Here is a 27796-nt window from a genome sequence, read left to right as displayed (position 1 = left end):
ATCTGATCAATGGACTGAACTGAACAAACCTCCTGTTAACGGAGCTGAATCCAGACCACAGCACCACCTGCTGCTGTATAAAGTAACTGCAGTGTGTACGTGCATCTTCTCACTGTCAGGAAGTTCACAAATATTTTAATTTTAATAAATACACTGCACACAGGCAAATCAATCAATGTAACTGCTGTTTTACTTTGAGAGGGAAGATGTGACTTTAACATAATAAAGTACAGTAATAAAGACACTGCACATGTTGTTTCATTCATCTTTAATGACTGATTTGATCCAACAGATGGTGCATTAGTTACCACATGTTCCACATGACTTTGATTTCTGCAGGAGATTTGGTTTGAACCACTTTATAAGACAAGCCCATCATTCAGAACCAAAGGGTTTACATTTTAATGGTTTAGCCTCATGTAGCTGTAGTACGCAGTCTAGACCTGGTTTCTCCTGGGAAAGACTCAGGTCCAGTCAGATAGTCCCCGCTGGACTGGACAGCTCAGAGATCCAGAGTCAAAAGAGTCAAAGAAAAATATTTAAAGAGTTAGATAACACACATCTCCTGTGTCAGAGTCCTGTGTCTAAATCAATGGTAAAAAGTCAGAAACAGTGGTGACTGAAGATTCATCAGCAGCTGAGTTTGATAATGTTTTGCATTCATGCCTCAATAAACAAATGATTCAAAAATCAAAATAAAACCATATGCGCTTTAGAAAATTGAAGCCACACACCAAGACATGTCCTCAAAATGGCCAATAAAAGAAATGAAAAACTACTGTTCCCTTTGACAATCCTACAAGCCCAGGAAACTGTAATAGATTCTGACAAAGCAAGGCGAAGCCCTGCGCACATACTGTGGATATCTGGTGTTCTCCAGGGCTCTAGTCCAGGACACCTGCATTTTTTAACAATCACGACCAACCTGGTGTCACAGTGTTTGTTGTGTTACAGAGTAAATGACAATACAATCAAATGCTTCATGCAAGGAACTGTGAAAAGTTCATTTTTCAAAAACTGTTGACAAAACACAACATAAATACTTTGACATTCATACAGTACATCCATGACGTATTTCTCCTCTTTGAATATTGCTCACACACGGTTTTGTGTTTGATTTGAGTTCAGCAAAATATACATAATTTAGGAAAAAGAAGAAAAGAAAAAGACAAATGAATAGATTTAATATGTGTCGTTTAATTTAACATCTCAAACATTTTAGATAATTGTGCATCTATCATCCTTTAACTTTGACACTTGTTGAATTTGTTTTGCATAAATCTGAGTCAGTGATGAGTAAACACTGACACCGATTTTAACTGCACAAACAAATCATCTGGTGTCATAGCCACAAAGATGTCCCTGTATTTCAGTGCACGTTTCTAACCATGCTGTTCCAAAACATTTTGCTGTGTAGACAGATATTTAATGACTCAGATAATCATCTGAGGAGTCCGGGGCGGAGAAGAGAGCAGAACCCGAACTTCAAATCTTCTGGGTAAAGTTTTCAGGGAAAACACCTTTGGCTGAAATATCTTTCTTCTGCGACCACTGAGACTCCTGCAAGCCCATGAGCCAGCCGTCATCCTGCAGAGAGACACAATGCAAACCGAAGTTCACTGCAAAGCCTTAAAACGCCACACGACAACACGACTGATGCTTAAGTTTAAATAAAGGTTACACACCCCGACGTGCTTTCTCAAGTTGGACGGTAAATTTCAGTCGCGGTAAATATTCAAAACGAAAGGAAATTTTCTTTTTTTCTTATATTTCAAACGCAGACTTCAGATCAGGTCGTGATCTGTGCTGAAGACTCAGTAGGATACTGACTGGTTCACATGTGACTGAAGTCATAAGGTAAAGGTAAAAGGTAAAAGAAGTGTAAATATAAAAGAGACAAATAGACATGGAAAGGTTAAACTGCCACTGACCTGTTCATCTGGGTTGTCAAAGGCCAAAACCAGAACAACATCTCCCATCTTCAGCTCCAGCTCGTCGCCGTCGGTGGCGGTGTAGTCGTGTATCGCTTTTACCTGGAGTCAGGAAATAAAGGTTTGATTGAATATGAACTCAATAACACACACATGTTGTTTTAAAACCAAACTGACGGAGTCTCACCTTGTAGAGGAATCCTGGGGGGAGGTCGCCATCGGAGCCATTGGTCACCGAACTCTGTACCAACAAATAATCAGAATCCAGGTTTATTATTAAAGAAGAAAGAAAAGGTTGATGTGGTGAAAAGATCTGATGAAGAAAATCTGAAGGATTAAAAAGAGAAGAGAAGATGAGGTTTTCCTGACGTTCACCAGAATGCGAGGGATTCTGGACCGTGGTCATTTCAAGACCCCACTGAGGTTCCACCTACGCCCCTCTCCACCCAACTCTACCTGGGCCTCTTCATCATCGCCCCAGCCACCCTGTTCCACATTGGCGCCATCGTCATCCCAGCTGGGCTCGGTGTACGTCTCTGCGGCGTAGCCTCCGTCCTCGTTCCAGCTTTCCTGACCTTCAGCCGTCTCTGCATCGTCCCAGTCAGGCTGGGTGTAGCTCTGGGCGGTGCTTTCGCTGTAATCCCAGCCACCCTCAGCTTCTTGTGGATACTGGAGGTCTTCATCCTGGGGTTCCTGCTCTGGGGCGGATTGTTCTTGCTGTGAGGTCAGGGGTTGTGGAGCGTTGTGGTGGGTTTGGAAGGACGAGGGAGGGTAGGTAGACATATTGTAGGGAGTGGATACAAGAGAGTGGATAATAAAGGTGACGACCGGGGTTGTGCAGGGGACGGTGAGGCCGGAGGAAAGACGCAGTTTACTTCACAGCCCATGAATTTGGAAAATATAGAAGGAAGAGCAGCTGTGGTTTTCAGCTCAGATGAACCCGTGCTTACCCATGAGTCCCATGATGGCGCCTTCCGTGCAGCAGTAAGAGACAAGACAACGAGTGAGCTTCCATCATCATCTTTACCCACATCAAACACTCAGACTGTGTGTCACTGTGTGTTCAGGCTTCAAACTGAGAGACTGAGAGACTTGACGGCTCATTAACTTATCACCTCTGTGGGTGGATCAGAGCGTCATGGTGGTGGATCTGTGTCGGTGAGTCCCGACCTACGATTAACAATAATGCATCGCAGCATTTTGTGTTTGTGTGCAGAATCCTCCTCTTAAAGTCTCCTTGATTGTATTTTCTATTTTCTCACATTTATTTTATTTTATGTTTGTAAGTGGAACCAAAGAAAAAGGCTGAAACTCGGCTGCCTGTCAGGATCCTTTTATCGATCACCATCATCGATAAATCTGATCAGCCAATAAGTGTCAAGCAAAACAAACATGCAAGTGTAAAGTGTGGCTGAATGGGCATGCAGGTACAAAGCCACACACACACACACACACACACATACACACACACACACACACTCCTCCGCCCTAGACAACGCGGGCTGTGTTTACAGCAGACCAAGACACTAAAAGTGTAAATTAATGAGTCTTTTTCTGGCCTAAAATCAGTCAGATTGAAAAGATCTTGTGCTGCCTTCAGTGTCTCACTAACGTCTGTAATAAACCGTCCGATACTCTGCATGGAAACAGCCTCTGACCCTCCACCTCTGACAACACACACCCACCTTGGGAGCTGGAACTGTGACGGGCTGTACCACCTCCACATCCCAGTCCAGCAGGTTCACCCCTGACCAGGGCTCACACTGCTCCACACACACACACACACACACACACACACACACAGCAGGGTTACTATCTGGGCAAATGATTTCTGTAGCCGTGAAGAGTCACGTTCAGCACAACTGGACAATCCGGGCTCCACTCCCCTGCTCTGATCCTGCTCAGACTCATGTCGTCAGCTAGTCTTCCTGACCTTCATATACTTATACATATGTCTGAGTCCACCTCAGAGACCTGTATGTGGAGGGGGTCAGTCGGTCTGACCTGCTGTGTCATCGTGGTCGTGGAGTCTGTGTTAGCGTCAGGCTCTGAGGCCTGGTCCTCGAACACGCCGCCGTGCTGCTGCTGCTGCTGCTGCCTCTGGTCCGGAGACGGCGTCAGTCTGGGGGGAGGCCGACTGGGAGGAGGCCCGGGCCTCTGCACCACCAAGAGGGTTAAAGCGAAACCACACAACACACACACACGTGCACACATGCAGAGCAGTGAGGCAGACAGAGACACATTAGTACACACAACATGATGGATGAAGAGTTTTTTTTATTATAAACCTTTAAGTGTTTGAACTTTTCTCCTGATGACACTTGTTTGCTCCTGAAACCTTAAACAAGATATAACTTAACACAATTTAGTGCTGACATTGTGTTTCTGTTTCTTTCACTGTCAGAAAACTGTAGAGATGATTCCAGTATAAAATACAGTCGCTCTCAAAGGCACATAATCAGGAAGTCAGTGTGTTATTTGGTGTTTTTTACCTTTGGTGCTGAGCTGGCTGATTCACTGTGGTTGGCTTCGTCACTGAGGGAAAGAAAAAGAGAGAAAATGAGGAAAAACGAGGTTGAAGTAACAGAAGAGAGAGAAGAGACAGCAGATAAAAGATGCCTCAAACTCATCACACGTGCTGCTCTCAGCTGTTTCTCAGCAGGTGAAACGTGGCCGACATCACTCAGAGCCAAACATGCAGACACACAGCTCATCCAGAGATTTACTGTCAGGTGTAAAAGCAGGGAGCGGACAGGACGTGTCACCTCAACACAAACACTTACAGCCTCAAAAACCTGAACATGATTTGTTCTCACAAAACAGACAAAAGGCATCATTTAACAAAGTCACAGGACATCAGGACAAATTATGTTTTTATTTCTGATTTTTAGTCTTGAAATATTGTGATTTTTGTCAAATTTGACTTTCTTGTAAAATCACAGCTTGTTCCTCAACACAGGTTTTTTTTTTTATTATGACTTTATTCTTAAACATTACTTTTAACATTGTCATGGTATTTTACTCAGCTGCAGTTCCTGGATAAATACTCTTATTTTGAAGGGTTTATGAAGGTATGTCTTGGATTCATATCATGCAGGAAAAGTCTTTTATACCATCATTAGATTTTATATTCTCACAGAAACCAATCACAGCTAAAATAAACGTTCTGGTTTAAATTGACAAAAACCAACAATAATCTCATGTTTCAGGTTAAAAAAGAAGCAAAGTGAAAAACAGGCTCAGCCACCGAGCAGCAAGCAGCAGCACATTTTACCTCTTCGCTCCGTCTCCTGTCGTAGCTGCTGCAGTGCCACCTTTTCTGCAGCAGGGGGCGGCGTGAGGGATGTTACTCTCATTTGTTTTACACGTTGAATAGTTTAAATCTGAAGTGTTTGAACCATGGAAGCATTACTGAACAGGGACAGGCCCAGGGGCCCCAGGATTTCTGGGTCCCAGGGGCTCGTTGTCTTATAATCCTTCCATGGTTTTAACCTTACAACTGTGTGTGTGTTGACTTACTTGAGCTGCCGCTGCTCCTCCAGTTTGGTCATGATGTCGTTCAGGTTCTGACTGAGCTGAGGAGACACACACACACACACACACACAGAGCAGATAAATATCACCCATCAATCAAATGATCAATCAATCACTTCTAACAGTGTGATCAATCACAGTGTTTGACTCACCTTGCTCATTTCTTTGTGGAACTTCTCCTGATGACCTGCCAGGCTCTGGAATGTGTTAACATAGACGCCAACACGACTGCACACACACACACACACACACACACACACACACACACACACACACACACACACACACACATTTTTAAATATTTGGAACAAGTCGTCAGTAAAGATTTTGTAGAGTTTAAAATAAAAAGTGTCTCACCTGTCCCACAGTGCTGGAAGCTCGTCTTGTAACTCCACGTTCAGCTCCTCAAAAATCTTCTGAGCTCGGCCCAGATCCTCCTCCGCCTGCACACACACACACACACACACACACACACACACACAGTGAATATTCATCTACTGAGTGTCTGTAGTCCACGTGGTTTAAGACAGTTGACACAGGCTCGTGCAGACAAACACAAACAGGGTTCAATCACTACGCATGTGAACGCCGCGAGGCCGTCACATGACAACAAAGGCTGTTTCTGTCGAACACATACAGGTAGCTGAGACACAACAACACTGACTGGGGATCAGATCACACCGAGGCTCTCTGCACATGATCAGCCGTCCTCAGAGGTCGTCTGTGCAGCAGGTTATTATGACTCATCGTTAGGTTTTGTTGCCAAGCGACATCTATGATCGGAGCAAAGGGAAAAGTCCACGTGGAATATGACGCAGGAGAGCGGTGTTCGATTCCCATCTGTAAGTAGCAGTTTATGTTTCTGTTATCCATCTTTGTTGTCATGGTTACAGTAATAACCATGACAACAAAGATCGTCTGGTGTTGAGGAGCTTCTTATTTTAACCCAAATCACCATCTTTTCCTAAACCTAACCAAGACATGACCGTTATTATAGTATCCGTGGTGACGGAGGTAGGTATGATGCGCTCAGGGCAGCCTGCGTGTTTGTTATTGTATCCATGACAACCTAGGTCAATACGCCTGCGGCTGTGGGGGCGATATTTCAGGAGACACTGCTGTGGGTCGTGAGGATGAGCTCGGGAGGATTTGGATCCCCTGATCTTGAGACGGTGGTCGTCTGGGGTTTCTACCTCTAAACCCTTTGATTGTCAGGTTCTTTGCTCGTTAACGCCACAATGCTGATCATGTGTAGAGAGCCTGCGGGGGACCAGGTGAACAGTTTTGGGGTGGGGGGGGGGGGTCAGCCATGATCCAGAGTTTCACCTGGTTGTAGGAGAGGTTAGTCTGAGCCACCTGGTGGGCTGATATCAAACCCTGAGCCCAGCTGGGAGCCGCCATCTCCAACAGGGCTGCTGGCTACCCACACACACCATGCAAGAGGGAGAGAGAGAGAGAGAGAGAGAGAGAGAGAGAGAGAGAGAGAGAGGTGGACAGAAAAGGTAGAAGTGGTGGAACAGACGAGAGAGAGGGAAAGACAAAAAGCAAACAAGAACAATTCAAGACAAACGCAAAAATGTTAATGAGCATTTACTTTGTGAGGGTTTTAATTAATACAGACAAGAGTCAATCAGCAAACTGCAGGTTAAGGTGGTATGACTCATTCATGCATCAGTAATAACCAATACCACCTTAAGTCTAAAAAAAGCTCAGAACTATTCCTTTGAATTTCAGTAAAAGCACCACAAACAAACAGGTAATTAGATTACAAAATAAAGGACACACACACACACACACACACACACACACACACACAGACACACTCGTGGTCACCTTGGCGATCTTGGCCTCGTCCTTCTTCTTTCCTTTCTGTAGGGAGGAGAAGTGATGCCGGGCGCTGTCAAAGTCCACCATCTTCCTGTCGCGCTTCGCTATACGAGCCTGCAGCAGAGCCCAGGTCAGAGCGCTTTAACATCACCTCACACACACACACACACACCAGCCTGGCACCAAAAGAGCGTTTCATCCGCCACAGAAAATAGTCCCCAAGTTTAGTGCCACACTTGGTGTAGTGGAGCACAGACACACAAACACACTGACGACAGTAAATCAAAGAACAGCAGCCTTATCCTGTTATCCTGATTTTTCAGAATAAAAGCCTTTTCTTCAATATTATTCAATACAAACACACATTCTAGTTCAGAACAGAAACATACAGACCTTGATGTCAGGGAACTGAGTCAGGTATGTGTCCATGCAGCCCAGGGATTTGTCGGTGATGTTCTGGTGGTAGTCTAACCACAGGGTGTCTGTGTCCTGAAACACAACCCAACAACACCACTTAGAAACCCACTGGTTCACCACTACAACCACTTTACACTGGATTTTCACACTGCTGCACTGAACGACTGTTTCTCCTGGTGTTTGCTTGTGTAGCCTCCAACATGCACCTGCTACAGTCCTCAAATCTCCTGCTGACATCAAACTATCTGCTCACAACAGCTCAAATCCAGCTCTTGTTTCTGCATTTTCTCTGTGAATCACCTGATGCTCAGAGCTTCTAAGGCCAGGACAGTCATGTTTACAGTCCAGCAATGTGAAAACATCTCTACCATCTATACCACAGCTCCACAGAGAATATTAAAGTCTGCTCTAAAACCAAACTGAACATGTCTACTTCCTCTACCACAGAGCTGAACCAGTGTTTCCCACAAACTTCAGAGTCTCTCCACAAAGCTGCTGCTGTGGAAACGTGTGTCACTGATTAAAAAACCCGCCCTGGTTGGTAGGATACACTGGAAGCTTCCTACACTTTACCTCCAAGTTATTGTCCATCTCCTTCTCTATCATCTCCTTCAGGGGGAAGGAGAGACGCGTGCAGTTAAGAAAAACAAAGTGTTAGCAGGTAGAAAAAGAAGGAACAGACACAGAACGAGACGACAGTGAAGTTTCCTCAGGCTGTTTGAGGTGAACGTGAACAGGAAGGATGCATCGGGATCTGTCTGAAATTTAGGACTCATGACAGAAGTGCCTGTGTTCAAATGTGAAAAATAATTTCCTTGATTTCCTACAATTTGAAGGCTCAGAGACCAGCTGAGAGTAAACTCTGCTTCCTGGTCTCACCTCTACCAGCGTGTCCATCTCCTCTTTCCCGAACCATTCGGGTTCGTACATGTCGGCCAGACAGTCCTGCAGCCGCCGCGACGCATCATGCAGAGCTGAAACACAAACAGGCAACACAACAACACACAAATTCATTTGCATATATATTTCTGCTTCCCTGCAGAGACAGATTTATTTGTGCAGGTAAACAAAAATATCTCTACATATTAAAAATACTGGAATCAGCCGATTAAACAAACACAGTGTGTATGTTTTAGAAAATCCCACAGGATTTAAATGCTGCACCACATGAAACGTCACTTTCTGCATCAGTGCTTTAATCACAGTGCACTTCATTAAGTAATTAATGACAAACGGCTGCTGCAACAGACTGCTGTACTGTGTAGTGGGAGCGTGGAAGTGACGTGAATCCAAACACACACTCACTCTTCACTGCCGTCACGTAGGCTTTCAGGTCTTTCTGCAGTTTGGTGCCTTCAGCCTGAAAGAGCAAAGAAAAGAAAATCACAGTTAAAGGGTGAATGAACAGGATGGATTAAATGGAGGTGGAGGACTGGGAGCTAGAACAACAGATTAAAGCTTCAGAGACAGATTTGACACTTTCTGACTTCTCAAAAATGCTGCATCAGAAACAAGCATCACGTCCTGAATCTGCTGATAAAAAAACAGTTTAAGTCTCAAATAAAAAATCAAAAAGAAAAGTGAAGGTGGAAATCGGCTCCTGACCATCTGCTTGTTGAAGTTGGCCACCATCTCCTCGAAGGCAGCGTCTCGGGTCTCATCTGCTTTGCCGAGCTTCTGCAGGACCTGCAGAAGAGACGAGACAAAAGCACAACATCAGTCGGATTTTGATCTTTTAAATCCGTCTGCTCTGATTTCACTCCAGCTCCTTTGTTCAGATCTGTAACTGGAGGCATGATCGGTCTATTTTCAGGCCGCCTGTCAAAGCCATGTGTCTCCCCTGTGTCTGCAGTGAACACCAGCTGTGTGTGTGTGTGTGTGTGTGTGTGTGTCACAATATAGAGGTCAAAGGTCAAAGCCTCAGTGACCTGCTGACACATGTAAAGCAGTCATGATAGGAAAAATGTTGCTCTGTCAAAATAAGAGTTTTATTAGAACAAAATGTAGCCAGCAACTTTTTTTATTTTAATATTCTTATAATATTTCATGTATTTATTTCACTGAGGAGACGTGACACTTACATCAGCCTCTGCTGGTTTTTATGTCCTGCTGCTTCCACTCTGTGTGAACAGGTATAAAATGATCACCATCTCATCACTTTCATTCTCCCATGATGCTTCACTGACATCAGTCGTTACACCTGTACAAACTTTATCTCACTGACTCCACGGCGTCGGCTCCACTAACTGATGAGAGACAGAGCAGAAATCATGAAGTTGGTTTCGTGGTTGTTAGTTGAACAAGGTCACCGGTGACTAATCTGATCAGATGACTGACCGCGAGCACATGGACGAGCCTCCACCGCCTCCACCACCTGCCACCCTAATCCTGTGACGGATACACAAACCACCATCAACACGGCGGAGGGGACTTCCCCACTGCTGCAGCGCACACACACACACCTGCTCAGTGAGCGTCCACACACTGAGTCTGTTTATAGCTCTCAAAGGAAACACATCAACCAAGTCCACTACACGTTTTACCAGGTAAAAGTAAAAATATATATATCTAATAATTACTGACTGTTAATACTGAAGCAGTTTACAGCTGCTTTAACAACTTTATGTTCCCAACCTGGGGGTCGGTCCCCTCCACAGGGTCCCCAGATAAATCTGAGGGGTCGTCAGATGATTGATGGGACAGGAAGAGGGAGGATTTAAATGAAACAAATCGTTTGTATCTTAATCCAAAAAGTAACCAGTATCTATAGCTGTATAATAAACACAGTGCAAACAAGTGGTCTATATAGTGGCAGTTCATAGAAATACTCAAGTAAAGTACAAGTACTTCAAAGCTGCAGTACTTGTGTAAAGGCACCACTGAGTGAACACAGTCTGTGTCGATATGTGTTATTTATACTGTAAATCCAGGTACAATGGAACAGTGTGTGGAATAGTGGACCACTGTAGTCGTGTGTGTGTGTGTGTGTGTGTGTGTGTGTGTGTGTGTGTTAACAAAAGCCCGTAGCTGCCGGTGTTTAATTTCAACCGCCAAAAATACACACACGGGCAGTTTGTGGGGTATTAAGAGTGATGAGAAGGAGGCCTGGGGGAGGGAAGGTGGGGCTATAGATAGGTACACCCTCCCTACACACACACATATCTGAGCCCTGCCCACAGCAGTGAGGCATGCTGGGAGTCCAGCGAGGGCGGGAGGGACAGGTGCTCAGGCCAAGCAGGGCAACTTCGAGGTTTGATAACTTTGGGTTCGAGTTACTCGTCTTAGAGAGCGGTAAAAATATCTCATCTTTTTTTGAGACGTGATTCAGGCAAATAGATATTTTGAGAAGGTTTTCACATATTATAAAGTCCTGCGTATTATAGTGTTGAGTTACTGACATTATTTTATAATAATAATTTTAATAATAATAATAATGTGGAGGCTTCTGGAAACATCTCCTTTCTTTATGGTTTTTTGCATTTTAATCTTTTTTAAGACACGTAATTTTACACACTTGTAGAATTTATTAGGTTGAATCATTTATTTATTAGGTTCTTGTGACTAAGGCTGAAACCGCTCAACATATTCATCTCCTCTCTGCACACAGTGAAAACATGCTCCACATGTTCCTCTGGAAACTCAAGACAAGAGGAATCAACTATTTCATTATTGTAAAGTTACATTTTTAGTTAATTTTAGTTGAGAATAATGAGATGTGTTGGTTAAAATCGTGCTAATGAAAGGTGGGGTGAGACCTTTGGGTGCTGAGAGGGGGAGGTTAGTGTCATGGGGTCCTGCCTCTTTGACTCCCAGCACCACACCGGGTCTCTGGCTGCTTTCTAAATGGCACCACCTCCTCCTCCTCCTCCTCCTCCTTCATCACCACCACACTCATCTGGGTTCCTCTGAGGGAAATCTTCCCAGCATGCTCTGCAGCACAGCTGACGTTCCGACCACGGTGACACCCAGAGGAGGCTCGGGATTATTGTGTCAGCTGGTCTGAATCAAATTATATTTTACAGTGAAATATGAACCTCTGTCAGCCTGAGCTCACAAATGTCATCGATTTACTCATTCATTCATCTGAAACTGAATCTGTGACTCTGCTCGTTACTGGCAAAAGTAATCAGATTACTGCAACAGGTCAGCAGCCTTCTCAACACAACTCCTCAATGTGTTGAGAAACAACAACACGAGTGGCATCACGTTAATCTGAAACAGTGGTGATTCATTAAAACGATCAGCTGATCGATCGATTGACAAAGATCCCACAGAAAATAAATCTGATGGTCTGAGTGCAGAGTACTCGCTCCTCTGATAAAACACACGACAGTTGCAGGTTAACAACCTTTAAAGCTGCACTATTTTTATGTAACAATGGATCAAATGACAGTGTAATGTGACAGGTGCTGCTCATCACCTGAGCTGAACGTGCAGCTCTGCAGAGTCTTCCAGTCGCTCATCGCTCTCATTAAGTCGTTTTCAGCTGGTTTCAGAGAAAAAACTGTTAAAAGAAAGTTTGCACTGTTTTCTAGAGACCAGTCAGAGCAGCTGGTGGACATAGTGGAGCATTAGCAGCTTCCTCCGGAGCTGGTGGAGACCAAACACTGAGCTAAAAGAGGGAACACTGGTGGAATTTTTTAAATGTTGCCTCTAATAAGAAACAGCACATAACAAATATAAGAATAAAGTTGTAATTTTACTACAAAAAGTAATAATATGATGAGAATAGTCAAACCCTCAGCTCACAGGTTAACAAACATGATCGTGTTCAGTGCTGATGCTCGAATTAAAAACAGCTTCATCTCATTTTATCGTTCTGAGCCTTCTCTTCACTGAACAGGACGGAGGCGGGAGAGTAAAGGGCGAGTGAGTGTGGAGTTGAGCGAGGTGAGGGGTGGAGGGCAGCGTGCCAGCAGACAGACAGCTGAAGCCGGCGCTCCCCTCCTCCACCTCCACCGGCCTTCAGAGGGAAGATGATACTCTGACCTTCCTCTACGCTACCAGCTCTCCAACCTGAACGCCTCAGTATCGCCAGTTTGTCACACTGGCTCCAAAACACGTCTTCCAGATAAGAAGATAAGAAACTTCAAATTCCCACAAGATTTCACAAAATCTTATCTCCCTACACTTCCCTGAAATGTAAATTCTGGTGGAAAATACTAAACCCATGTAATGTTACTTTAATTTCAGACTACATTTGACAGTTTTTGTATCAGATTTGGTCTAAAATATCAGAACTAGCTGATGTAAACTGCTCTTTATGTCATAATAACCTTCAAAATTTCCACATACATGGCTTTTAATGCCAAACCAGGGTTTCTTTCAAAAATGAGCTGCACTTTATACGATAGACATGTTCTTCTTTCCTGGTTGACAGATTTTCCACATCTTCCTGTGGGAATCCTCCTGATCTCAGTCTAACTTCTCTATATAGTGAATACACATTTCACGTCCCAGCAGGTCTGAGAACGTTCAGCAGTGAGTTACAGCGGCAGCAGCTGCTATTTAAAGTCCATTTGAGCGCTCCTGAAATGATTGATCGGGCTCTGCAGACTAACAGCAGGAGGACAGACCAGCACAGAGGAAGTCCTTCACTGCAAAAATCACATCAATTCATTTCTGTCTGTAAAATGATCCTAAAAAAAACAAAACTGCTTTCTTCCTACAAAGAGATGACTATCAAACAGGTGGAGGTTAACCATCTAAAACACTTAAGGTCAAGATCCTGGTTTTGCTCAGTGTCCTGCATAAAATCCAGATGTGCAACACAGCAGTGCAGCGCCCTCACTCCCCACCTCAGCACAGAGACCCCTCTCACACTGGAGATGGACACAGGGACCTAGACTGGCTGAAGTAGATGAATCCTCTGGATGCTGGTTGCCAGGTTTGGTGTCACCGTGTCTTTATAGAGACTGAAACCAAAACCTGTCCGTGAATAACCTGTGCAAAAGCTGGAGATGCTGCGCGGATGGATACACTGATATTCCTCAAGAAATAGTCCCAGCAGCTAATATTTCTGTTGTAAACAGTGAATCAGTGATGTGTATTTCTGCATCTTCCTCTTGATTTAAATGAGATATTTGTAGGTTTTGTGACTGCTACATAGCTAACGTTAGCATTAGCAGCTGTATAGAAGAAACGTTGTGGGCTCAGCATCAAATTTCAGTCATTTACTCACCAGCAGCACTGAAGTTAGCATGCTAACCAGCTAGCCCCGGAGATAGCATGCTAACCAGCTAGCTCCGGCCCGTCGTGTCACTTTCTGTTAGCGGCTAACTGTAGCTTCCAACCTGCCCTGAAAACTTATTATAATTATAACCTCTTATTATTATTAGTAGTAAAAAGCTGTTGTCCATCGACAGTCAGCTCCACCTGGTTCCGACAGGTAGCCACGTTTGGTGGCAGAGAAAGCTCACAGAAGGCCCCTGTGAGGTAAGCTAAGCTAAGCTAAGCTAAGAGAAGCTAATTCACACCTGACTGTACGTCTGCAAGAGAAACAAACATTTATCCCAATAATGCCGAACAGTTCCAAACCCTAGCAAGCAGTGGCATATTTTATTCATATTTGTTTGAAGAAAATCTAACTTTAAGAGAGAGGCCGTTGGAGGTTTGGGGATAAAGCAGTGAAGTGTGTGCAGCACAGACACAAACAGGCTGGTTTAAAGTGTAAATCTCCTCCTGGTGTCGCACTGAGGTGATTAGAGGGTAAAACCTCAGCAGGCTTAAGCAACAACAGTGATTAGGACAATAATAACTCAGAGGGCTGGACGCTGAGGACAGGGACAGACAGAGAGACAAACAGGTGAAGCTGCACCATGACTCATTCATATCTGGTTTTAATATAATAACAAGTGTAAACTGTTTACATCGCCCCCCTCCAGTGGGAAGCATCAGCCCTGCAGCTGCCTTGCTCAAGGACACTTCAGCAGTGTGTTGAGCCTCTGAGCAAATCTCTACACACAGTGAAATAACAAATATCACAGTTTAATCACCTCAGGAATCACAGTAATCAGTGTGGGAACAGAAGCTCTTTTACTTTGAAAGGACACAAACTAAACACCACTTTATCACATTAAATGCTCTAATTATTCATTTAACCTGTTACCTAAAGGGGTAAAATCCCCTTAACTTTACCAATACCACAAAAAGCACCCCTGGACTAAGTGGAAATGAAGGGGTGGATATGAGGTGAGCACATTAAAGAGTCGTTGGAGGGTTAAAGTCTTTAAAGTGTAAAATGTGCAGAATCCTAAATTAGAAATGTAAGAAATGAAGCAATGGAGCATGAGCTACTTTCCCTTCATTTACACAGCAGGTTGAAACCACAGACTTCTCACTGAGAAGGGTTGAAATACCAGGAGTCGAACCATGATGGGAAAATTAAAGCCTTTATATCAAAATTATAAGTTCATGAATGCTCCTATTATTAGCTTCTAGTTTTTAGTTATTTTTACCCACCTCATAATAGTGCATGTTACAAACCGCCAGGAAAGCTGTGCTGTTTGAAAGTACATTTGTATATTATGGTATATAATTTAAGGTGGTATTAATGGTTGTAAGGTGGTATTAATGGTTTCCTGTGCGTTTTGAAGCTTTAAAGCTGTAAACTTGTGATTTTCCAAAGGCACTGACAGACTCTTGACTCCAGGGGTCTTGCTGCCTTTAGATACCTTGATATATATGAATTAGTACGTTGGTGTACATTGACACCAACGTTAAGCGGTGAATGAAGCGGTGTCTGAGGGTGACAGGCACGGGGGTCCGGTTACACAGAGCAGCGGGACACCGTGTCCCTGGAGCCTGCAGTGCACCGCTCACCTTCTCCTGCGCCCTGGTCAGCCTCTTCTGGACGTTGATGGCCAGTTTCCCGGCGGTGACCCCTTTCCCTATCTCGGCCATGGCGCAGGGTGTGGAGGGCTCCCCGGTTCGTGTCGGGACCAGCGAGGAAGAGGAGAGAGGGGGAGAGATGTCGCTGAGGGAGAGCCTCCTCTGGATACCCACGGTGCGTAAAACCCCTCCGGAGGGAGACTTGGCTCGTTGCGCGTAACTCTAATCCCGGTGACAGCTTCTTAAAGGCGCAATGCGTAATTTAATCCGGGTTATGTGTGACGTGACAAAAGAAAACACAAGAAAAGAAAAGAGAAAACCAACAAACAGCAGGTGGAGTGTGGTGAGGAGAGCAGCGGGTCGGATGCAGCTCTCGGCTCTTGCTGTTAGTTGATGGAGACTTGAGCTGGACATGCAGAGATATTGTGTTTCCTCCTCATCCTCTTAAAGGCGCAGCGGGCCGGTATTATTAGCAGACAACTGTTGCACACATGCACCAGGCGCTGCTGTCTTTACACACGGCTTTATTTATGCGCACAGAGCTGTTTCCAGTCAGATGTGAGGGCTAAATCAGTACTGCCCCCCCCCCCCCCCCCCCCCCAGCCCACAGAGGCACATTCACCAGCTGCAGATACAGAGTGAAAGACATGAAGCAGGGGGCTCCTGCTTGGTGAACAGGAGGCCGGTAGATGTCAGTAAAGGTGCGCTCAGGTGTCAACAGGTGAGCCACGCCCCCTTCAGATCAGTCAGGCGGAAGAACGAAGCGACACGCAGCTCATTTCCATATAATTTAATGTCAAAAATAAATCTTTTTAATATCTCTTCACCCATAATAACTTCATAAACATTACTGGATTTTCTGTAAACAAATAACACTTAAATACACTCTATCATTAATCTACAATCTCTGTATTAAAGCAGTAAAACAACCTATTTACAAAGAGCACAACCACCCTGTGGACACTATCACACTAAATCCCTTCATTTCTTTACTTTACAGTTACATCAGTTGGTTTTTAATATACATTATAATATCAATGATGGATTAAGGGCAAGGTTTAAGGGCTTTAGGAAGTAAAACACCTTTAAATTGGCCAGTGACTTTCCCCTTAATTCACACATGAATTTAAAATATATTTCATAAATTTAATTTTGGTTCATATTCAGGTGAAAGTGAATGAAATTTGAATTGAGGTGTTTTGAATGTTTACCCAGATTAAGGGTAAATTAATTCACAGATTGAATATATTAAGGGTTTTAAATGGGTTTTCTGCTTAGATTAAGGGTTAAATTGATAATTAATATGTAAATTAAGGGGGAAATCACACACCACTTAAAAGCCAATTTCAAATTAAGGTGTTTTGATGTGTTTAGTTTTTTAAATTAATGGACAAATTAGAGGATCTCTGGCTCCCGTACCAAACTACTCATATTTAGATTAAAATGTATGGTTCATGGTGTAAATGAAGGATTAATTAGAGGATTATTGTTTCAGAGTGTTTTCAGGATACAAAGTCTTTGAAACATCTGTGTTTGTGAACTTTTTTGAGGTCATTCTGACTCTCAGTGCTCTTATATTCTCTCTCTGAATCCACCTGTGTCACTTCACAGTGTCTTTCTCCCTCTTTTCCCCATCAGGCCTCAGCAGGAGCCCAAACGTCTTCCATCCTGTCAGGTAGTCCATCACGGTCCTGTCCAGCCCGACAGGCTTGTGTTTGGGGTCCGTGTCCATCACAAGTTGAGGGGAGCAGGTTCCTTTCTGTCAGTTTTTACCTTTTGTCCTCCCTCACCTGTCGTCCTGGGCCACGCCCAGTGGATGGAGGCGTCCTGAGTCCAGCAGCATCCTCCCCAGCCAGTGTAAAAGCTGAGAGTACCAGTGGATCCCATCACTGTGGTGTCCGGTGGTACCAGTCCAGCTGTGCATCAGCCTCAGCGGGGAGAAGGCCCAGTGAGCCAGGGAGTGCTGGTCCACCACGGCGTAGCAGGACGCCACCACCCTGTCCACCACCACCGTCCCCTGCTGGGTCAGCGGTGCAAATGCCCCCCTCCTCTCCCTCAGGCTGACCCGGGTGATCCGAGACAGATGCCCCTCTCTGTGCCTCTGTCCCGGTTTACCCTCCGACACCAGCACACATTGTCCTGGCCGGGCGTCACTGGCGTACACAGTCCTGAGGGCGCCATGGGCCGGCACCGCCCCCCCTGAGCAGTTCCCCTCAGACACAAATATCAGGTGTGCAGCAGTGAGAGAGAGCTGTGCCCCGGATTCTGTCTGCAGGGTGTAAAAGAGTTTTCGGGTCACGGGGTCACGGTCCAGGAAGGTCAGGACTTGGCTGTAAACCAGCTCACCGCTGCCGTCACTGCCCGTCGAGGCCAGGACTCGTTCTCCGGGCCGCAGGTCGCCGATGGGCTTCTGACCGCTGCCCTCCACTGTGACCAAAGCCCCCCCAGGGAAACAACCTCCAGACTTGGCCGCCACTGAGTGGTCTGAAAGACAGAGAGACAGGGAGGTTAGAGGAGGAGTCTTCATTCTTCAAGCTCAGAGGCTCAGGCAGGAAGAAAAATACAATACAGAGATCAGAAAAATAAAAACAGAGCCTATTTAAATAGATTTTTTATTTTGTTATTATTATTATTATTATAAACATGTCTTTTTTTGGCAGGAACGAGCTTCTGTAGAAAAGAGCACGAGCACATCATAAATCTTTCCAACTCCCTTTAGCTAAATATTGACTTTCTTCTTTACGGGACATAAAAGAACAATAACTGAGCTGCCAGATAAAAGCTCCTGTTTGCAGCTCTGAATAATGACTGTGTGTGTGTGTGTGTGTGTGTGTGTGTGTGTGTGTGTGTCCAGGCAGGATTGTGTTGGTGACAATGCGTCCAGGCACTTGAAAGTGACACTTGAGGACAGTCTGAAGACTATCTGGGGATAAATATTTGGGGAAGGCGGGAAAGCCGAGGCCAGCTGATAAGATAAGTCAGGTGAAGGAGGAAGGAGCAGAGCAGGAAATTCAGCCAGCAGGTTAATCATCTGACAGACCCACACCTGAGTCCAGGTCAGACGTTCAAAACATGTCCCAGGTTTTTTTTTTATTTATCTATTGTAATTATCATATTTTTATATATTTACATTAAAAAAATATATTTTCAACAGATCCCAATAGGAAGCTTAAGTTGACATTTTATCAAGATATATTAAAATGGTGGAATAATTGTGTTTATTAAGTCTGTATTTTGAGTTATATCATAATTTTCTCATCAGTGTCTCTGTCATGTCATGATTCTGAATTCCTAACAATTAATCTCAGATTATTTAATTTGAGAAAATGAATCAGATGCTTGTAATTAAATCCAACTTGTGACCAGCTCGTGACAACAGTGTTATCTTCCACAGCCCTTTTACACTTGTCATAATGTTAACGACACTTTAAACTTCCTGTTGTGGTGTTAGATTACCAGGCTCTGTTCGTTTCATACAACACAATCGATTTTATTTAAAACCCAGAACAAATTAGCAACAAAATAAAATGCACACAGATTTTTCAATAAATATGTCAACTCACACCAACGGATCACAAACTTAAACCTGTTATTGAACTTTCAGTCACCTGAAACCACCAGTGTGAGGATGAAATGTCCCTTTTTTGATCAATCTTTGGTTCTTATTTTGGCTGTATATTTATGTCCTGGAGTCGTCTCTGAACTTGGTTACGTCTAACCACATAATGGCACCCTGGACTGGAAATAATCTACAAAATAAACTCCATTTGAAATAGGAAAAATAAATAAAAATAGATCCTCTGAAAGGCTGATCAGGACATAAAACATCTCATGAAACCTCCCGGGTTTGAGACTTTAAATCATCATGAGTGAGATCTAACAGAAAGAGTCACAAACAGTTTGATTTTAAAATAAAAAAGTGACTTTCCTCTGACAGTATTAGTGAAAAACTGAAGATATTACCTTCCTAACTCTGTTCCTGGTTTGACCACAGTAATATTTCTCATCCTGTGGATGTGAAGCAGCAGAAGTCTGAGGTGAAATGTGGTGATTATTAATCCCTGTTTGCTCCTTGTCTCATGTCTCCCCCTGTTTTTCAGTCCAGTCCTTCACCCACAGGGTGCCGGTGCTCTGCTGCCCCCTAGTGGTTCTTCCCTCTTGCTGATTACAGTCCAGCTGCCCCCCTTTCAGTGCCTTTAAGAAGGATTTGGGGGATTTGTTGTCGGAGAGCCCATCAGTTACAACTTTTCCTCAGCTGGGTGGATTTATCTTCATGATTTCTTTTCTTTTCTTTGTCTTGTTTTGAGGAATTTCGAAGAAAAACAGGAGAAAAAAGGAGAAATCAAAAATTTGAAAAAAATACCAACTTGATTGGTTGCCCTTCTGATCAAGTCAAGGACTGGGCCCTCGCAACCCGATCTGGGAGGGAAGGAGAGAGGAGGAGAAGACACAGGAAGGGAAAAGAGAGAAAAAGTAGGAAAAAGAAGAAAGACAGAGGGAAAAAGAAGGAAAATCTCATTACCACTCAGTGTAAAATGTGTCAGGGGGTGTTTACGTGGGTGTTTCAGCTCTGATTCATTTGTAACAAGAGTGTGTGACTTTCAGCACATCTGTGTGTCCACACTGGGATGACACAGTTGTGTTACTTTTCATGCTAACTGCACATTTTCCCCAATACACACTGCGTGTTGCTATGAGCAGTCCACATGCTGAGTACGTGCCATCTAGTGTCTGTGCATCTTGTCTGGATCAGGGGAAACCGATGTGGACCAAATCTGGACGTGGTCAGACCTCAGCAGGGTGTTAAAGACCTCTGTAAACTCCAGGTCCAGGAGGAGACTGTGGAGGGACCACATCACCAGCTCCGACTACACCGCCTCCCTCCACCTGAGAGCCACCGTCCTCACCGACAAGTGAGCCGCCTCCTCGGGTTCCTTCCTGCTGCTCTGTGCAGACGTCAGATCAGTGTCTGATCTCAAGGAGTCCGGCAACGACGACCTGCTCACTACCTGAGGAACCCTTTTCTGGATGAAGTTCACCGATAAATAAAAACTCTTTGTGGATTTATTTTTGGAAGCATCCTCACTTCACAACTTACACTTAATTCAGTGTTTTAATGTTAACTTGAACTCCAGCAGAAAGTGAAACTGAAGCTGAGTCTGCTTTAACAAACTACCACAGCTCATCTAAGCCACGAGGGACCTCACAGGAACAGTGCACTAACTCTACCAAGGAGGTTGCTTCGATCTTCTTCCCTCTGCCAACATCACACAGACGCTTTTCTTTCCCTAACAGACAAGGACGATGGCAAACCTCCTGCTGAAGCCCCACAGCAAACATCTTTCATTTGCTAAGTGTCAGGTCTTACACACTGATCCTCTCTGCGTTTGCTCAACCATTTGCGGCCATAAAGTTTGTTTATACGTTAGGAACCGTGGGTAAACAGGCGTTATTGTCCTGATCTTCTGAAATCACCAGACCTGAGGTCGTCTGACGCACAGATGAGCCTGTGTCTGTGTGAGGAAAGCAACAAAGCCACAAACAGCTCAGAGAAGCTAAATTTGAGATTTGCAGAACCTGAGGAAACATGGGGTGAGGATGATGAGAGAGGAGGAAGAAGAGGGAAAATATAAGAGCTGGCCACTTAATTAAGATGCAAGCAAGAGGAGAGTTAGTGATGAAGGACAGAGGAGAGGAGGGAAGGAAAAAGGCAGCAGAAGCAGTTCCTGTTAGAAGCTGCTGTCGAACTCCTGTCGCTTTGATCACGGCACAAAATGAATTCAGTGCTTCTCTGACCGATGGACGATGAGAGAGGTGAGGGCTCAGAGTCCAGCTCAGCCTGTGAGGTGGAGGTCTTCTCCTGGAAGCAGCAGAGACCGCTTCAGACCTGGTCCACACACACTCAGAGAGAAGGTGTGTTTGTTCTCTTTTCACCAGCAGATGAACATCCTGTCAGGGTCTATCCTCAGGAGACCCAGCTCTTAAAGGCCTCAGTGCTCCAACAGCTACTTCACACAACTACTGTCACGCTCCACGTCTCTGAGGAGGTTGTGTTTTTTTAAAGAACCCTTTAAAAACACTCCTATCATGTGATCTGCACTGGGTCTCTCACCTGACTTGACGCTGCAGTGGATGTGGGCTTTGGACTCATAGTAGACCCAGTCGAATCCGGCCTCCACTGCCAGCCGGGCCAGCATGGCGTACTTGTTCCTGTCCCGGTCCGAGGTGGTGATGTCCACCGCCCGGCCCTCGTAGTGCAGCGACTCCTCTGAGTGGTGGCCGTCCTCGTCCCAGCCCTCGGTGACCCGCAGCCGGACCCCGGGCCAGAGGTTCATCACCGAGATGGCCAGAGAGTTGAGCTTGTCTTTGCAGCGCTGCGGCAGAGGAGACAGTGACTTTATTCTGACTTTATATTTTGATGAGCAGCTTTAAAAGAAGAAGAAGAAGAAAAGAAGCTGCCAGCTTTTCTTCTTCCTCTTCTTCTTCGTGTCTTGTTTTTACGCTCAGAGCCTGCAGACATGACCCTTGAACTTTTTTCTGCTGTTTGTTTGAACTTTATGACGATGTCGGAGTTAAGGCCCCGCCCTCTGCTGCCGCACCCACAGCCTCCACTTTACAACCAGTTCAGAAACTGATGGACTCTGGCTCTTCACAAAGACCCATTCTGCCTGCATCCATCCACTTCACCAAACCCCCGTCACCCCCATCAGCCCGGTCACCCCTCTCCCCCTTGTCTGTGGCTTCAGCTTTCCCACAATGCACCCCTGCTGTCCCAGCTCGGCCTGATGTTTGCTCTCTGTGGTGAGCGAGGGGAGCCAAGAGGCTATGTTGGGGATAGAGGGGAGTTGAGGGGGTGAAGGGGGGACTGTGAGGTTACAGGGTGGTGGTGGTGGTGGGGGTGACGGGGGTGGCAGCTACATGAACAAGAGGTCCTCAGCGTCCCTCTAAACCTGGAGTCTGGTCAGGGTGAGCAAACAGAAGGTGAGAGGGCCCATTGAGGGACTCGTTCAACTCCCTCCTGCTCCGGCTGACGCAAATAAATCCCCCGGTCTGCCCCGTTTACCTGATCCACACCCAGGGTGCATCAGGGTGCTGGGGGGGGCGGGGGCGTCAGTATCTCAGGTGACCTTTCAGATACACCTGGTCTGAACAGGTACAGGTAAATATCACGATATGATGATAATCTGGCGGGATGATGAGTTAAGAGACATAACAGCTGTAAATTCAAGATGTTGTTGGAGCAGAACTTGAAGGTACGAGTCTTTCGTGGTCAGACCTGGTCCCGGGTTTCAACACCCCTGGGACAGATGAGCCAGATGTTCAGGAGCCAGCTGGTCCAATGGGAGCTGTGGGCATGAACATCACAGCCAGCAGCTGTTGGAGGGCAAACTTTAAAAAGTCTAAACTGTGACACTCTGGTCAGTTAAAGGTCACAATCTAAAAGCTGTGGAGTCTGTAGCTGCTCTGATGTGGACTCAGCCTGGAGGATGGGGGGTTTATCAGCAGCCCAGAAGGAGCTGAGAGGAGCCAGCTCCAGACTTATTAAATGCAGCTTGTGTAGGTGCGGGTCAGACTCTGAATGCATGTCTCAGTGATGCAGCGTTTCCTGAATCTCTCCCTGTTGAGGCCGAAAACTGGGATTAAACCCTATAAATGTCTTTTTCCATGTTGGCTGTGATAAGAATAGCTCGGTGGCTCGGTGGCCACAGATGCCTTTTCACAGTGTTCAGTGTGGATTTTAACGTCTGATGTTTTCTCTCTGCGGTCAGAGCAACGAGCTGGACTTCATAAATCAGAGATTTTGTTGGTTTTCCCTTCAAGGTGCGCGGATCGCGGGCTTCTGCAGGAGCGGGGTGTGCACCAAACCGCAGGCCGACAACACGCGCCTGTGCACACTCCCTGCTGCAGACGGCCCCTGTGAGCGGCCCCTGTGCAGACGGCCCCTGTGCAGATGGCCCCTGTGGGCGGCCCCTGTGAGCGGCCCCTGTGCAGACGGCCCCTGTGAGCGGCCCCTGTGCAGACGGCCTCTGTGAGCGGCCCCTGTGAGCGGCCCCTGTGCAGACGGCCTCTGTGAGCGGCCCCTGTGCAGACGGCCCCTGTGAGCGGCCCCTGTGCAGATGGCCCCTGTGAGCGGCCCCTGTGAGCGGCCCCTGTGCAGACGGCCCCTGTGAGCGGCCCCTGTGCAGATGGCCCCTGTGAGCGGCCCCTGTGAGCGGCCCCTGTGCAGACGGCCCCTGTGAGCGGCCCCTGTGCAGATGGCCCCTGTGAGCGGCCCCTGTGAGCGGCCCGCAGGCTTGTTTTCCTCAGATGGGGACAAAGTGCGCCTGGTTCCACAGCGACGAGTCACTTTTATTATTTTAGAGCCGCGATTTGCTGAAAGCGAGTGATGCGCCTTTGTGCAGCAAACCTTTATGCCAGATTATTGTCGGGTATAAATAACTTAACCTTGAACCTTTTGCTTTTCGTTGCAGCTGTTTTGACAGAAATATGAATTCATTAAAAGGCCGAGTTAAATGTGGAGAAAGACCCTGAACGGCCGCGGCTGTTTGCGGCGGCAGCGCCCGGGAAAAGCGAATAAAAACTAAAGAGGCAAAAAAATCTGTATAATTAAGGCTTGACACAAGTGAAGCGGGCTATTTTTGCACATGTGCCCTGAGAAAACAAACAAAAAAGTAACACGAAACAGCAACAGACAAACAGGAGGCTGTCTCCTGCGGCTTGGAGCGACGGAGGAGACCAGAGGAGCGCACTCCTCCTCCCATGGACAGGTTCAAGAGCTGCTGTGATGCCTCCTGCTTTCCCTGCGCTTTCTGGATAATGTGACAACTGGAGGGAGAAATCAGAGCCTGAACCTCGGGAAGGCTCCATCTCTCCCGCGTTCACGGAGCCGCGGCGGCGCGCTTTCACTCCACACGTGGGTCCGTGGACATAAACGCAGCCCGGGGAGGAAGCCCGCGGCCACAGGAGCCAGATATAAATACTTTATTCCTGGGGAAATTGGGAGTCAAATAAATTCCACCCAGGGCCACATCAGTGACGGTGTCGTAAAAATGTTTGACAGTCCAAAAGGCGACTGTTAACTCTGGGCAGTCGGGCTAAAAACGACAACGGTAAACATCAGCACACGCTTGACCCGGGCTCTAACTAAATACGACTTTTGGCTGTTTTTCCACCCAAAAACATGACGTGAAACAGAGGACATAGTGTTTTAATTAAGAGCGACCGCTTTTCCAGACATTTTTAGACGCGGGGTTGCCCTCTTTTACGCACGAACTGCCCGCAGTGAACCTCTGAAGCTGCTGTGGCGCAGAGGAGCGGAGCTGAGATTCAAACCGGTCACTCAGCTGCAGCCGCTCCGCAGAGCTGACGGAACACAGAGGCTTTGTGACCATCTGCGTTTCCAAAGAGGAGCAGCACTGCAAGAAATGTCCATCTTAAAACTGGTTTTATTTCAGAGAGAGCCAAAGCTGCTCCTGCGCGTCAAATCAGGTGACAGTTTGGAGAAAGTGGGCAAAACGTCACATGTTCCCCTGAGACAGCGTTAAAACGATTCAGCTTGAAACAGATTTTTGGAGAATTGCTCTGAAAAGCGCGTTTTGTCTGACAGGAGTAATTTTTTCTGCCGTGACGAACCTTGAGTCAACACGAGAAAGATAAGTGTCCACGCGTTTAAAGACTGGGCAAAGTGCAGCAGGTAAAGCGCTGAAATACCTCCGCAGCAGAGGGTTTCTGAGCCGAGGGGCCCAGGCTAAAAGGCACTAGGGTAGCCGGGGGTGTTACCTGTGTCATCATGCGGTCTGCACCTGTGTTCTCCTCATCCTTGAAGATGATGTCGGGGTTGTAGTTGGGAGTGAGCTCCTTGAAGCGCTCAGAGTTCCGGGTTATTTTCCCTTCGTACCTCCCGCTGGCCCCTAACGTCTTCTCGGCCACGTTGGGGCTGAACTGCTTGTAGGCGAGCGGCACAAGCTTCCTCGGTGACCGCCTCTTGCCATAACCTCGGCCCGGTCCACAGCCCTCGCTGACCGGCGAGAGGAGAAAGGCGCACCCGGCGAGGCACGTCACCAGCGTCGGGAGCAGCATTCCGCCCCGGGCCCGGTGTGTCACTCCCCCGGCGGGTGGCCTAAATGTCACCGCTTTATTTCTTTAGATGTGACCCCTTGCGTGGGCTCCCCTTGATAATTTTAGAGTGGACGTAACGGAGCAGGACTCATCCCCGAGTCCCCAAAAGTCGCCATTCCCGGCGCGTAAAAGTGGCCAGTGCGCCGCTGGAGACGAGCTGGAGAGACCTGAACCTGTCCTCTGCTGCTGCCCCGAGTGCACGCAGAGGCAGGGGCATAAATAGGCGAGGTGAGTTTATCTTGGCAGGCAGGTTCAAAGCGGCCTCTCTGTGTCGGAGCTGTGAGAAACGCGCTTCAGACAGACACGGAGGCGCGCAGTGCGTAGGCTGGCTGCGCCGGCTGGGCTCGGCGGTCAGAGGGTGTCCCCGCAGCGGTTTCTGCCTCTCGGGTTTGTCTCAATGCGTCGCTGTGGCGCAGGGCTGTCGGCAGAAATGGAAATGGAAGAGATCCTACTACAGTACAGATGAGGTGCCGCGCCCTGCTGGACCTGCCCTCTGCTCCGTCCTCTCCTCCCACCGGGGGGGCGCAGGCCCCGCGGCCGCCTTCATCTGTTTACTGTCAGCTGTGGCTTCAGCCCAGAGACTGTCCGGGCTGCCCTTTGGACCCCGGGCTTCAAGTCAAGACGCAGGTGCGACCTGCAAAACCTGCAAAACCTTCTCACCCCCCCCTGTAAGATTTTAGACCCGCTCCAGAGGGAACTAACAGTCTGTGCTGTGAGTGAGGACGCACGCCTCTGACCATGACCCCTCACCTTTATCCGTCCTCTCATCCTGCACAGGATATACAGTGACATCAAAGTTACCCTCACTCTGCTGGGGACCTCCAAGAAAAACCCTCAAGGACCACCGTAAGGGCCCCGGACCCCAATTTGGAAAACCCACAACCTCAAGAGAAAAATCAACCAGTATTATTTTGTGGTGAAGTACTGAAATATACCACGTTCCTTGAACCTGCTTTTCAATCTCAGCTGGTGACTCTTTTTTGTCATTTCCTACATTTCCCAGAACCCCCTTCCACAATCTGATGATATTCACCTGAGAGGCAGAAATATGTTTATAGGTTTATAGCTGATTTGTGACAGTTTACATCATCTATTTTTGCAGTAGTGTGAAGAATTACGTTGATTTAAAGATTTAAATAAATTTATCACAGTACGAGTTTGATACTTTATCACAAGAAATAAGGAGAAAATCCCAAATAAATCCTCGTGAGAACCTGTGCTCTTAGATTCTGGGATGTTTGGTGTAAAAGGTCCATCCATCTGTGTCACATCCACATACTGTGATGGGATGTTTTATCCACATTGACAACCACTAACTGGAGATGCTGAAAATAACTGGATGTGAACATCTGACCACAGGTTACTAAACACGGACCCAGACAATAACATGGGCCCTGAAGTGACCTACAGCTGCTCTGTTTTTGTTGTTGAAGATGTTCATGGTTGACGGTCTGTGCCGAGCTCTGTCCCCGCACAGGTTACCCAACACCCAGCCGCCGAGCCCAGCGAGCCCTCTGCTGATGTCATACCCTCCATCACAGGAGGCCAAACTGGGGTCTGAGAACTGCCAGGGGGTCTTTACAAGGGTTTTCAGGGGCCCATAATAAGTTTCTGTTGTTTCCTTTCACCAGATTTTGGGACAAACAGATAAAATGTAAAATAAAATTAAAAAATAAACTATAGAATCTAGACCTGCTTTATAATCAAAAGTCATATGGACATCTACCTTTATACTATATGGGACCTCATTATTAGGGGTGGAGTTACCAGGAACTGCAATGGAAAAGTGACAAATAATACACCAATATCTTCTCGTGTACCTGATGCATTTCCCGTTAAAATGAAACCACACAGAAACACTTGAAATCCTTCAGAGCCGTGCAGACAAACACCGACTTCAATAGCATTCCCCAGATGCTACAACACCTTGAGTCAACATCTCACTGTGCTCTGAAAGGAGAGAGGCTGCTCTATCACCCGCTGTCAAACCGTTATCCTCCATCTGTCTGAGTCCAGGACGAAACTAATGACTTCAGAATGACTTTAGATATAAACACAGGCGATTCTGTGGTTTAAAAAAAATATAGATAAAATAATCTGGAGGCTGCATACAAGGAGAAAAGGATTCTGTTGATTAA

At 46.3% G+C, this 27796-nt stretch overlaps 2 protein-coding genes and 1 long non-coding RNA gene across 11 annotated transcripts; 1 reads left to right on the top strand and 2 right to left on the bottom strand.

The window, feature by feature from the left end:
* Positions 1 to 251: 251 nt before the first annotated feature.
* Positions 252 to 16114, bottom strand: bin1b (bridging integrator 1b). Of its 9 annotated transcripts, none has more exons than XM_071479699.1 (16): positions 15531 to 16092; positions 9315 to 9395; positions 9015 to 9069; positions 8589 to 8683; positions 7686 to 7781; positions 7299 to 7406; positions 6792 to 6884; positions 5823 to 5908; positions 5618 to 5693; positions 5451 to 5506; positions 5206 to 5250; positions 4424 to 4466; positions 3936 to 4088; positions 2119 to 2172; positions 1932 to 2033; positions 252 to 1587 (listed from the first exon to the last, which is right to left on the bottom strand). In XM_071479699.1, exons 1-16 carry the CDS (start codon positions 15609 to 15611, stop codon positions 1486 to 1488), a joined length of 1326 nt encoding a protein of 441 aa, XP_071335800.1. In that variant the 5' UTR covers positions 15612 to 16092; the 3' UTR covers positions 252 to 1485. The 9 variants fall into 9 exon arrangements, with proteins under 9 accessions (XP_071335800.1, XP_071335804.1, XP_071335806.1 ...); XM_071479703.1 differs by lacking the exon at positions 15531 to 16092 and adding an exon at positions 13891 to 14049; XM_071479705.1 differs by lacking the exon at positions 15531 to 16092 and adding an exon at positions 9791 to 9976.
* Positions 14005 to 19137, top strand: LOC139622416 (uncharacterized). Its single transcript, XR_011691241.1, has 3 exons — positions 14005 to 14144; positions 17178 to 18046; positions 18394 to 19137. It is a non-coding gene; the product is annotated as an uncharacterized lncRNA (long non-coding RNA).
* Positions 16315 to 26695, bottom strand: LOC139622401 (indian hedgehog B protein-like). The gene is made up of 3 exons (XM_071479709.1): positions 25320 to 26695; positions 21652 to 21913; positions 16315 to 18023 (listed from the first exon to the last, which is right to left on the bottom strand). The coding sequence occupies exons 1-3, from the start codon at positions 25617 to 25619 to the stop codon at positions 17326 to 17328; spliced, it is 1260 nt and encodes a 419-aa protein (XP_071335810.1). The 5' UTR covers positions 25620 to 26695; the 3' UTR covers positions 16315 to 17325.
* Positions 26696 to 27796: the final 1101 nt, after the last annotated feature.

Source organism: Trachinotus anak, unplaced genomic scaffold (assembly GCF_046630095.1).
Source record: "Trachinotus anak isolate AG129_WGS33_773 ecotype Australia unplaced genomic scaffold, CSIRO_AGI_Tana_v1 ptg000006l, whole genome shotgun sequence".
Classification (NCBI taxonomy): Eukaryota; Metazoa; Chordata; class Actinopteri; order Carangiformes; family Carangidae; genus Trachinotus; species Trachinotus anak.
This window is presented reverse-complemented; position numbering and strand designations above follow the sequence as displayed.